The following is a 13,122-nucleotide window of genomic DNA, read 5'->3' as shown; positions in this document are numbered from 1 at the left end:
AAATTCTGACTTCCGACTTCAACCGGAATGCAGCAAGCTAGAAAGCTGCTAGTGTCGATGCTTAGCATACAGCAGGGGATAGCATCACAGCAAGCAGTCTGGAGATACACCCTGAAGGGCAAATGACTGACTAAATACTGTTTTATCAAGAGTTTGCTTCACATAGCATACAGCACAAGCAAGCTAGTCACCGCATCGGTACATTTCTAAAGGTGGTTTACTGGCCTGTATTTAAACACACTGCAAACATTCTTTCCTCCAAAGTACGCTTTGTTGTGTTCAGGCTAAGCTTGTTGAGAAGCATAAGGTTTGGACGTAATTCAAGTTTCTTATCTTAGTTTGTGCAAACTGTTAGCTGACTTTTGTTTAGCTTGCTAATGTTGCATGCTACATAACAAGCAATCAACCATTGCAATGCAATTTAGCAGGCCAGTGGAGTAGATTCAGTTTTGGACTCATGCAGGTTTCTCACGGAGTAGCTCGTGATTTAGTTTATCTCACCAAACACCTCATGCGAATACCCTTTTTCTGCCTCCTCCTGCTTTCTGTCATCACTTTCCCCAATCACAATTCAGCTGTCGCAGTTAAATCATTTTATGTTTAAGCTGCAAGATGAATGAACTACTGATTTCAAACTTGTCATACCTGTGAAACTGAACAGTCAAGCAACATAAGTGAAGCAAACCTACAGGGATACATTTACTTGTGTTTATTTAAAGTACCTCTCCAAATATATTTAAATTTAGCTAGCAATCATTGACATATCACAGTTTGGGAGTTTTGAGGGGAGTTAATTTGCAACCATAAATCTGCATTAGTCCCAGTCTCATGCTTTCTGCTGAATGTCTACATTACAGGTTGAATCGGGGGCTACATGTGAGTGTGACGGATCTGGGTTAAACGAACAGCATGCCTGCAGCTTTGATGCTGCAGCTGGTAATGCTTACAGTTTCTAACCCATCACATTTAAAAGCAAAGGTCTTTTTTTTCAGAGACCATGACAATCAGAATTCCAAACTACAAGCCAAATGCCATAAAAATAAAACAACTCAACAGACTCACTTCACTGTGCTCCCACAATGAGGGGCTGTTCTTTGGCACGCACGTTAATCCACCCTGGCTTCAAAAAAGTGAATCAACACTTTACTTTTGCAACTCTAATTATCCAAAATAACATTGGCCCATTTTCCAGTTTAATCATCAAGACTGAGCAGCTAACAGTTCACTTCATAAAGATTTTCCAACATGCTGTCATTTTATGACGCTTAATAGTCAGGCCACATTTCCTACAGAAGACCTGACCCTCACCTGCCCCCAATGTGTGATATCAGCGGGAGTGCCGGCTTAATAACAGAGGGTAGTTTAGCCCTCTCCTTCTCAAAATAAAGGTGAGATGTGGACAACTTCATTATAGTGTCTGCTGCAGGCAGGGAAAGCCCTGCAGATTAGAGGATCTGCCATGTTGGCCAAACAGACTTAACCACTGTCTGTTGGGAAGGGGCTGAAGGTTGGAGGTGAGCGAGGAAATGAAAAAGCACAAGATTTCTATGTGATTAGATAAATGCCTCTGTAATGCGAGAGAAAGCACAATACACAGTGAAACTTGCAGGTGTGGACAATTTATGGGACTAGCTGCTGGAGAAATTGTCTCATATGTCACAGGTTAGATCAGACAGGATGCGTAAAGTATGACTGAGGGGCTATATGCTCGTTTAACGTAAAGTGTAGTATGGAGTATAGGGAATGTTTATCTGAGAGGATCCTGGAAGTTAAAGATTGTTTGTACATGTCACTCTTGAGTGACATGTACAAACACAAAAACCATAATTTTAAAGTCCACGACTTTAAAATTTAAATCCACTTCAGACGAGTACAGTCAAAGCAATGTTTTGGGTGAACTGAGACATTGTGGAAAAATTGTATTGCTACTTGTTCTAGAGAAATATGCAATATGAATAAATCTGCTCCAAAGGACCATCTGCCAAGTTTAGCTGCAGTAATATTTAGAGCACCAAAACTGTAATATTTATATGTGAAGGACTCACTTCTCATGGAGCAAGTCAGGTTTGTGTTTTGAGGACGATGAAGGGGATGCAAATACAAATACTTAAAATGTGAAAAGTGGAGCAAGCATCTTTGGCCACATTGTTACAAAAATAAACTTTTTAATGGATACTTAGCTTTTCTTAAAATGAAACTATGATGTCAGACTGATAACTGACCCAGATTTAGCATCACCTATCAAATGCATATATATTTGTTTAAAAAATATCCTAAAATCTATAAATCGAAGCCTTTACCATTCCCTGTACCGTTCCACATTCTTCTATTTGACCAGATGTATTGCAGTCTCTCCTCGTGTTTGTTTTCTCGACCTTTTCACTCCTCGTTTTTTCCTCATCAAATCTCCTCCGTCTACACTGCGTCCATTTACCTCACTTCCCATTTCCCCGACTATTCCCCCCTGCATCTCCCCTTCCTGTGGATGTCCCTGCTCAGTAATAAGCTCCTCTCATGTATGACCTCTCCTGTCATTCCCACCACTGGAATCCTCCTTCTCTAATCTCTGCATTACTTTTACATTAATCCCACACTCGGCCGTTGGAGCTCATGTGACACATTGCCATCATAAACCGCTGCTCGAACTGGAATGAATTGGTGTGATGAGGTAAAGCTGACTTAAAATGCTTAAGGCTACCACAGGATTCACCTGTAGCCTGTTGCTTTTCTTTTTCTTCTCCATCCTTAAGTCCCCCAATTTTCCCTCTCAACGCCCCAACTCCTTCAGTGCATTTTCACTCACTCCTGGCCTTCAGCTCACACTCCAAGCCTACTTCCTGTTCCCATGTCTTCCCCAAATCTTCTCAGTCTTCCTCCATCTCCTCTCATCCCTTTCCCCTTGCATTTTCTGCCTCTCTTCATCCACTACCTCCCAGCACCTCCATCCTTCTCCCTCTCCCCTTTGGGCCGCAGTGGGACTGTTGGACTCACGCAGCCCCATGCTGAGCTCCTCCAGAGCCAAGCCAGAACAAAGAGCCCATTGAGCCGAGCAGAGACATAATGTGGGCCGCCTCTGACAGCACCGAAGATGAAGTCATGAGGTCGCCAAACAGTTAATAACGACGGCCCCATCCTCCAGCTGCACCAAATGTGCGTGTACAGTTTTGGTGCCGCTGAGAAAAGTGAGAGAAAACGAGGGTGTCTGCAAGCACGCATGACTGAGTTTCCACAGTCTGCAACGCGTGTGTACATATCTTAGAGCATGTGGACGGACAAAAAGCTTTTAAGGGCGTAATGAGATACTCCATGACACCCAAAAATGCGCTCAATCACTGCGTAAATACCACAGAGGAGAGACAAAACCATCAGAGAATTGCACTTTTAGTTTTGGCCTCACTCCAGCTGCAATGCAGAACACCCACCCCACCACCACCACCACAACCACCTCCCCCCCTTCTTCCTCATTGGAGTCTGTCTGGCGCAAAGTCTGACATGAGACACATCTCCCCGGGACCGGAGCTGTCGCTGCAAGGCCCACACTCTGAACATCATTAGACTCACAGCTCCAGGTGAGATCATGCAGGGTAGCAAAGACCGGAAGATCCAAGTGTATTTGTGTCTGTGCAAAAGCACGCATGCTGGAGATCTGGTTCAAGCATTCATCTCCATGCCACTGAATGACCGTGGCCTATTAAAATGCCTTTACAGGACCACTTGCTTGTCAAGAGGCCTCCGGGCTGAGTTGTGCGCGGGACAGGGGAGGGAGGCAGAGCGGGCGGGAGGCGGGAATGGTGAAAGACAGCTATGCAATTGATTAACATTAGAAGGACTTGCTCAAGTTCAAATTGCACGACCTCCTCTGCTGTAAGCTACAGACGTTTGTTTCCCCGCAAGTAGAAAGCTTCTTTCAAACCCTGTCTGTGCTACACATCTGAGTTCAATTCTCCGCATGCCCTCACTCTGAAAATCAATTCCTCCTCCTCTCCTCTGCTCTTTTCCTCCAGGTCTGCGAACAGACCAGGGCGAAGGGATTACACTGTCCCTCCCCAGATCCGAGCAAGACAACAAATGGTTCTTATCAACTGACACCCCCTCTGCCGTCCAGAAAGAAAAGGCAGAAAAACTGGCCAAGCCGCTTCAGCACGGATGTGTTCTCTGGGTTCTGTCTGCCAATCGTGGCAACTCTTTTCACACTTAAAGCCTGAGCTATTTACGAGAGCCCTGGGAGAATACGTGCACAGCACCGGAGGGTGGGAAGAACTGAGGGGAGAGAGTTGCTGCTTCTCAACCTCTGCTTCTAATCAATCACCAGAAATCACTGCCATGGTTTATGGCCTTTGATCCTAGCTCCTCTTTCGCACTGGAAGGGAGAGAGTTGGGCAGAGAAAGGGGAGGGAAAGCACAGGGAAGGGTGAGAGTCAAGGCCCAGAGGGTGTAGAGGTCAGGGGAGAGAGATTAGGGAGTACAGAGCCTTTTGCGCTCTCAAATCTGAAAGCATGTCTTGATTTAATCCAGTGAGTTTAGAGCGCAGAGCAGCAAATGGCCTGGAAATATCTTTCATGCAAAAAGCTAATTATAAAAGGCAGTAAGTACCTCACAAAGGTAAAAAATATAAAAGATATTAAAAAAAACTGACTCTAGCTCTTTGTGCACATAACATAAGATTTCACAACTCTATAATATATTAATAATTTTATATTTTTTGGCTTATTTATGTATTTATTTTGCAGAAAACAAAGAATCCACAGGTTATTCATAAGCCAACCAGCTGGTATTATTTCTGAAAATGTTTCACTGTGCATAATAAATACATCTTTGTAAATAAAATCAAACTATACAGACAATATCGAAGCCTATTTTTCTTTTATATAAAATCCAACCCTGGTGGCAAGGCCACTAGTTGCCCCTTCATCCAAAGAGAAGAGAGCAAACAAACCAAACAGAGAAAAACACGCCACAATAAATCCTCCCGGTCGGGTCGTGACACTCCTGCTTTGTTCCTCCTGGCAGGTGGGAGGCCACTGATGCCTCCCGACAAATGGGCAGAATGGTAGAATAATCAACTACTGTTTCCCCACTTTATTGGTTTATGGGTTTACGGGTTTACGAGGCCGCCGGTCGTCCTTCAGCCTCGCTCTCTGAGGGGAGCAGCAGGAGCCAGCAGGACCTTAGATACAGCAGAGTGAAGCTGGTCAATACGCACCAATCCTCTCTCATGAGACAAGCTGATCTGTCATTAAACGGCTGGTCATTGGTTTAGACTTGCATGACCTTTGACCCCTGGGCCTTTCTGGTAAAAATGACCTCGGGTTTGTTTTTGTTTTTTTAAGGAGCCGCTGTGACACGAACTCTCACAACATATTAAAAATCTAAGACTTGAGATGTATGCATGCCATGAATTCGAAATCATTTAACTACAATTTGTTTTAGTATTTAAAGATACACACGCATAAAAAAATACCCCACAGAATTCAGCATCATTGCTGAAAGACAACATTAACGTCAAAAACAATACAGAGATTTTTAACAAAAGCTGAGATTGCCAAACTTACTCGAAGATAAGGAAAAGGGGTAACCTTATCTAATACGGTTTGCAGACTTCCTGGTTTAGCCTATTGCTGTGCATTCACTCAGTTTCCTTTGCAAATCGGTAAAAACATGTGGCTTATTCAGAGATGCTTCTATTGATTATCATTTCCTGTTTTTGTTTTTTGCCCTGTCTCTTGTCTTTGTGGTGGATCTCAGCAGTTGCTATATTAAGTCCAGTGTTGTTGTAACAGCTGGCTAGCACAAAAAGAAGATCTACATTGTAATTAAGTTGATTTTTGTTCTATCTACAACAAGTAGCACTAAGTGAAAAAAAAAAAAGATGCAATTCCACTACAGCTAAATTGTGGTGGCACCACTGCAGTGTTCAGAAGTCTTGAGGCGGCGGCTTATATGCATCCTCCAGCAGTGAGGGAGCAGCGAAGCCCCAGCAGGCAGATCTGGGCAGGCAGAAGTGTGCCAGACGAGAGAGGCCAGGCAACGCTGGAGTGGGTTGGGCTGCTGAGGTTCCCCTCCGCCCTGAGTAGCAGCGAGGCTAAGCTAATCCTGCGCCTCAGGCCCCTGTGAGGTGGCTCTGCCAAAGTCTGTCCTCCTGCTGCTGCAGGAAATTGCCTTCAGTGCAGAAGTCCATGAAATGGCTATGGCTCACCAGTGAAGGCAAAGCACATCCGCCTCGTGTGCACATGGTGATTTTACAATTCTACAGGTAGCTTCAATATTTATCTTTGAAAGCTCATAATGTACTATCATAAAAGAGCATGCTATGGTTACATTTTGTCACCTTCTATGTATACCTTCTAATTCTAACACAATGTGTTTTTATGCATTTCTATGTATTATGCATGTAGCATACAGCGGTCGTTTGACACTTAAAGCCACTTTTCCTGTGTGGGGCTGCATGTCAGGGTCTATAACGCCTCCTCCATTGTGCTGTTTGACCCACGGGCCAGGCAGCGCTCCCATGAGGTCCCTTATCCCTCCATCAGTTCTTTCTCATTAGCTCCCACAGGCAGAGCCCCCAGCAGGATAACATGAAGAGGCCCCTGCCTTCCTCTTTGGTCCCCATAAAAAAAACATATAGCACAAATACAGATGACACAGATCACCTTTTAGGAAAAGAAAAAACAACAACAGTTCAAGAAAACAGCACTTAAAATATTTAAGGAATCAATCCTCCCGTTAGATCTCCTGATTATGCTGAGTCATCTGATAACAGTTATAGTCAGGCTGTGTTTGAGTGTTCCTATTAAATTTATGCATTCATGAATAACTTTCCTTTATGGTAGGTATTGTTCTTTTTGTGTGTGTGTGTGAGTTTGTGTGTGTGTGGTTGTGTGTGTGGGGGGGGGGGGGGGGGGGGGATAAGCAGCAGGGACAAAAAAGTGGAAAGCAGAGGTGACAGCATGAGGAGGGAGGAGGAGGGGGAGGAGATGGGGCAGGACACAGTGGAGAAACAGTTGATTATGAGTCCCATCAAGTGATCAATGATTTCATTAATAAGACGGATCATGCGGCTGTCATAGCTGTGACAAGGGCTGAGGGATGATCCGCTCCCAGTGCTCCATTTCAAGCCTCCCTCCCTTCCTGTCCTTCCAATATTGCCTCCCTCTGCCAACGACAAGGGAACGCCAAGGAAAGAAAAAAAAGGGGGGCTGGGTGTTCGTGGGGATGGAGGGAGGAGGGGGTTAGTCATGAGGGAGGGAGCAAATGGAGAGGGGGGAGAAGAGGGAGGAAGAAAAGTGAAAATCCATTTTGAAACCCATTTTCAATTAGGGGTCCACAAGCTGTTATCACAGGTGTCCCAGAATGGGGGCCCGTAAGTGAAAATGTCTCCTATCCGTTTCTGAAATGAAACCTTATCTGGGAGGCACAAAGATGGCGGGGACAGCGTATCTGTAAATTACTTTCCATCCCTGCTGTTAACGGGAACTTTATTTCTGTCAGATGACATTCCCCTCTATTTACTGTTGATCATTTAAATGGCTGCCTAAAAAGAAGGAGGCCCCTCACTCTTCCTCTATCACCCCCCCTCCTCACCCATCTCTCTGTATCATTCAACCTTCTCTGCCCATCTGAAGATTTTTTTCCTTTTTTTTCAGTGTAGTCAAGTGCTCCTTTTCTTCTTTAAACACTTTAGCCACGCTCTCCATTTGCTTGGGGATTTCTGCAGTAACCTACACGAAAGCCTAACATTTGTTGCCCTTTAAGGCTTAACTTGTTTGCCTTCTGAGACCCTCACTCTCTCACCCTTTTAAGCACGCCCATTAAAGCATCCCAACTCGCCCACTTAATAACATGCTTTGCAGAGGCTCTGCAGTCGAAGCGGCGTTCACTGACAATCTTCTAAACTGAGCCCGCTTTTTCAATTCCCATCCTATTATTTACACTCGCTCCCTCTCGTTCCCTGGATCGGCAGCACTCATATCATAAACGTCCAACCAACCAGAAACTTTTACTATTCTTTTTCTCCTTTGCAAATAACCAGTCCTTTAGCTCCCCCACCCTGTTATTTATTTTTTTTTTTTTTATTAGCAAATTATCCCATGACGACAGGATTTATCCAACCAAGGAGCATGGACATCTTTTTTTTAATCGTAGGACCTAACAAAAGAATCAAGGGACTTTGTGGTCCACCTGCCTGCTGAATGATGAGGATTGGCGGGGAGAGACACCCCCCCCCCCCTTCACCCCCACCCCCCCTCATCTCCAAACCCCTCCTAAAGAGCACCAATCACAGCATTGTTGTGGCACAGTCGGCTCTTTTGAGCTGTCACTGCTAAAAGGAGGGGACACAGAGATGAATGGTACACAGGATGAAGCCACCATTTAGCTAACCATGTGGGAACGCTCTACCAGGACTCAATAATTACTCCGGGGCCTGTTCATCCCGGACAAACCCAACTATGGAGAAGAGAGCAAAGGAGCAAGGAATGCTTAAGTTGGGAATTATCGCTGCAGTGCACACGAAGGGAGGATTTTGCAGCTTAAGGTTATCATCACTAATAAGCTCTGATCAGATCAATACCTGTTTCCGAGCTGATTCACGGTCACAGAAGACGGCTGTGCTTCCTGGTAGCAGAGATATCTTTGGAAACATGCGCACTAACCAGTCCACCTGCCCTCCCTAATTGTTTTCCACTTTTCACAACTTATCATAGCACGCTATTGCCAGGCACTCCGTGGGGGTTTCTGCTGTGCTGAGATCAGGGGCCGCTACTCTGCCTGACGGGGGGAAATATTTTGCCGGCCCTTCATAAGATGAACCAGTCACTGGGGTTCCACAGCTGCTCACAATTACCTTTTGTTTGGATGGATGCATTGGGGCAGGGGCTACGAGGGTTAAAGTTGAGGCGAGTGTAGGGTTACACCTGATAAGAGGTTATGAGTTCTGGGGCCGAATGGGGAATGTGCTGTAATTATAACCACACAAAGAATGTGTAAGCTATCTTATGATTCAAAGAGAGAGATTGAGATCTAAAAGGGACCTTTCTCTACAAATAAGTATCATCCCTCCCATCGTCAAGTGAGTTATGGGACTACTGTATTTTAGGGAGTGCAAAGTCGTAGCACGCCCTGTGACGTGGCAAACGGGAGATTTTTAAGACAAAGCTTGCGCCGTTTAGAGCTGTAGTTATCAGCACATTACTAAGAAAAATCCACAATCACGGTTCCAAATTACAGCCATGCTTTTTCCGTAGTAAACTTTTTCTTACTGTCCCTTTAATGAATGAAACAGAGCCAGCCATCTGGGAATGAGTAAGAGTGAGAGTGTTCCCAAGATGCTTCAGGATGCATTAGCTTACCTACTTCCTGTGATAACTTCCATATGGAGAGCAAGTCACAGCGACTTATTTACCCCTTCCTAGACTGTTTGTCTTCCGTTCACACTTGGAATGATCATGTTTGACATCAGCAGAATGAAGAGGAAGTCACAAAACACTCTATCAGGCCACCAGCTCTGCCTCCGAGAGTCAAATCTCCATACCCCCAAAAACCTTCCAAATCCTCTCACTGCTAATGAGCGCAGCTGCAGCTTAGGCCATGGTGATCTCAGCTCCGATTTTGTTATGACTTTCATTTGAACAAAAGAAAAAGTCTAATATTTCTACTCCAAGGCTCAGAACTGGGAATGAAAGGCTGAATGACGACAAGCTTAATTAAGCGCAAGCTCCGTGCAGCTTTTAATAGCAAGTGTTGAAGACATTGCTAAGTAAACATGTCAAAGTTGCTACCAGTGAGCATTGTATTTGACTCACTGTTAGCCATGAAAATAAAGAAAGAGTTATGTCAAAAAAACAGTGGGTGTCTAAATCTTTAGATGGTCGTTTAAGTCCTATAATACTCGTTGGACTCCCAGTTAGTTCAGTGGCCCTACAGCTCGAACATGTTGAGTGATGGTCGCTGATACATATAGACTGTAGATAGAAGATGGATGTAGACACCATCACGTCACCCTTTGTGGACTTTATTGTGACCTTGCAGCAGTCATTGTTGTGATTTCATGGACCGATATGTGATCGTATGTCTTTGTTATTAGCTAGTACAAGCTAGCTTGTTAGCAAAGTGCATCCATTGCCTGAAAGGATGCATCACACAGAAACAGATACCTGCTAACTAATGCTAAGTTAGATACAAATAAAATACATGCATAAGAACTGGAACACTGACTACTTTGTTGGCCTGTTAGTACAAGTAGCTTCATTTATGACTAGCAGACAGGTAGCGGTTACATAGTGGCCTAGCGGGAAAGTGGTAAAGAAATCAAATATGGGAGTAAAAACAAAAGTCATCCAAAGGTTTTGCACCGTCAAAGGCAGCTGCGGGTGCCTTTGGTTTCAGACTATAATACTGGACCTTTTTTTCTGCGAAGGTTTGAACTTTGAGAGTATTTAAACAAGAGAGAAAAGCGTGAAAATGTCCGTGCCTGTCTGAGAAAAGTTTATAAAGTGTGTAGTGAGGGGTTTTACAGCCTTAAAGCATCTATAATAATTGTAAAAAATAAAGTTGGCTACTTGGCGGATTTCACCTATCGCGGGTTATTTTTGGTATGTAACTCCCGCGATAAAAGAGGGACCACTGTATACTCCACTGTAGACTTGGACAGCTGGAGATCTGCATGTGTAGTCATTCCTGTAGCACTTTGTTGAACTCCACTTCCTGAGGCGCATGCATTGTAATGTAAATTTTGCTGACAAGTCTGCAAGGTCATAAAAAACAGACATCCTCACAGACCCTCGTGCTAACTATCTGATGATGAAATGTACATCATGCAGACCCAAGTGGATCCTATTGGATCCTAGGGAACTTGTGGATACGGAAAGCATAATCCCGGTATAAGTATTCAAAATGTTAGGCCGTGACACAATTAGAACCAAACCCAGCGCTTGCAGTACCTTTTGATACAAACATTCAGAGGTTCTTGTTTCTTTAAGTGTAGTGTATGTAATGAGGCTGCCTGTCAGCAGCAGTCCGTTTTAAGTATATGCACTGCCACACTATGCCTATGACTTAAATGACTTCTTAATAAGGAAGTTTATATTTAAGTTCATCAATCATTTTGGGGTTTTTTGTTTTGTTTTTTTACCTTTACCGGGGCATCAAATTTATTATTGAGAACCAACTACTAAATTTCTCTTTTCCCAAGTACATATCCATATTTCTTCTGTAAAACCCAGTCTTGTAAGTCTAAGACAACTGTAAACCAGTTCCAGTTTGGAGCTGGTGGCTATTTTTGGAACTGCGGGCTTTGGCACTTAATTTTTCAGCCAGGAAGTGACATATTGTAACCAAACTCACAGAGGTCTGAAATTCATCTGACCAAAAAATGCTGAATAACAAAAGCTTTTGTGACTCTAGCAAAATAAAACATGAAAATGGATAGGAAATTTTCATTCAGTAGTATGTTCATGCACACATTAGGATAGCATTTGTTATCTGATCTGGTTAACCTGAATGCACTTTTTATTTTCAGTCATCCCAGCTGAAAAAACAACACCTTAATATAAGTTGTGTGCATTGCATTCCTTCAATTGTGGACTTTTATTACTCAAAGAGTAATCTGACTAATGGGGCGGCTTGTGGCTATATTACAAAGATCAAAAGGTTATTGGCATAAATTACTGCAGCTCAGTTAGAGGTGACTTGTACCGTTTGAGGTGGTGCTGGAGGCCACTGCTTTCTCACTGATGTCACTTCGTGCTAATGAGCCCTTGGTAGCCACGATGGTCTCAACCCTCTTCTTCTTCTCAGCTGCTGAACTGGCCTGGGACTGGGTTTCCATGACGATTGTTCATTCCTCAAGACCTCATGGAGACGGGATAACTAATGGAGAAAAAACAGAAGATAAACCCGGTGAATGCAAAGATTAAGTATATATTTAGAAGATTAATAAGTTAGCAATAAGTTTACTTTTTCTAATGTTATCTGTAGAATGCTTCAGAAATAGACTGTGAACCCTGTGAGGAAAACTTCAGATCCAGTCCTCCCTTTTCATGGTGCCCAGAGCACACTGAGGGTCAATCCAGGAGCTCACACTGATTTATTTTAACTCAAACCTGCTGGGCTCTGATCTGCTTGTCAGGGGCCTGATTTCCTTCCTCGCTAACTGCGGTTAAATATCCAAAACCAAAATTTAGTGCGACTGTTTTCAGCTGTCACGCTAAACTTCTGACATCTTGTCAAAAACACAACAACTCTATAAACAGAGTGCGGCAGGACATCCCGACTAGGTTTTATATCTCAGAATAGAAGTAAAGGCAGCTTGTGGATATACTGATAATCCCACTCTAGCAGTCTTTCCAAAGAGAAAGGAGAAACCTTAAGGGGATACCACAGAGAGAGAAACATTCACAGTCCTGAAAAAACAAGGGTTGTTTGAAGGCCCTTTTGGGAATATCATGGTGCCGGGCAATTTTTCTTTCAAAGAATAAAGGTGGTTCAAGTTAATACTGTCTGTGGGTTTAGAAGGGGTTCAGCCAACAGTCTAGCAGACATGCTGCTCAGTTCAGCACCTCAGAGGCTGTCTACAAGCTCAACTGTATCTAGGTCATGGAGGTCTCTGATTATGGAGACAACATGGTGATACACCACAACCACTCATTTACACAAAGTATAGGACAGTTTCATTTGGTCCGTTACAAAGCCTTTACTTAGACCCCGTAATTCTTGGATAATTACTGGAAATATTTAGTCTGACTGATTTTCTTTACAATAAAGAGCAGCTAATTACCCAACTGTACTATTTAATTGTCCTCCTCTCTGTAAACACGCATGGATACAAAGGCAGTAAAGTCAGCTGTGATGCAAAGAGAGTAGTGCTGCTCAAAGAAAGAGGGGGGCGAGCTGATTTTTACCAACTCCCCAAGGAAGGAAGGCAAGGGGGAAGTGGTGAGGGGTAAACTTCAGACAAACACTGTGCGCTTTGTTTGTTTTTTTCCCCACCCCCTGAAAAACCAGAGTCTGTCATCCATTCTGACCCGACAACAACATCTGTAAGCAATTGCTGCCTTACAAAAAAAAGGAGAGGAAAAAAAACACAATGCAATTACACCACTACCAATCAAAACAGAATTAAAC

The 13,122-nt window shown here is 43.6% G+C and overlaps 1 protein-coding gene across 1 annotated transcript in view; it reads right to left on the bottom strand.

The window, feature by feature from the left end:
- gli3 (GLI family zinc finger 3) overlaps window positions 1-13,122 on the bottom strand; it is a 97,156-nt gene that overhangs the window by 67,665 nt on the left and 16,369 nt on the right. Inside the window, exon 2 of the mRNA XM_040043633.1 lies at window positions 11,695-11,868. Coding sequence (XP_039899567.1) covers window positions 11,695-11,827 — 133 coding nt within the window. The 5' untranslated portion in view covers window positions 11,828-11,868. The remainder of the gene's footprint in view (window positions 1-11,694; window positions 11,869-13,122) is intronic.

The sequence above is a fragment of the Simochromis diagramma genome, unplaced genomic scaffold (assembly GCF_900408965.1).
Source record: "Simochromis diagramma unplaced genomic scaffold, fSimDia1.1 OVJJ01000602.1, whole genome shotgun sequence".
In the NCBI taxonomy this organism is placed as follows: Eukaryota; Metazoa; Chordata; class Actinopteri; order Cichliformes; family Cichlidae; genus Simochromis; species Simochromis diagramma.
Note: the sequence above shows the minus strand (reverse complement) of the source record. Positions and strands in the feature narration are given on the sequence as shown.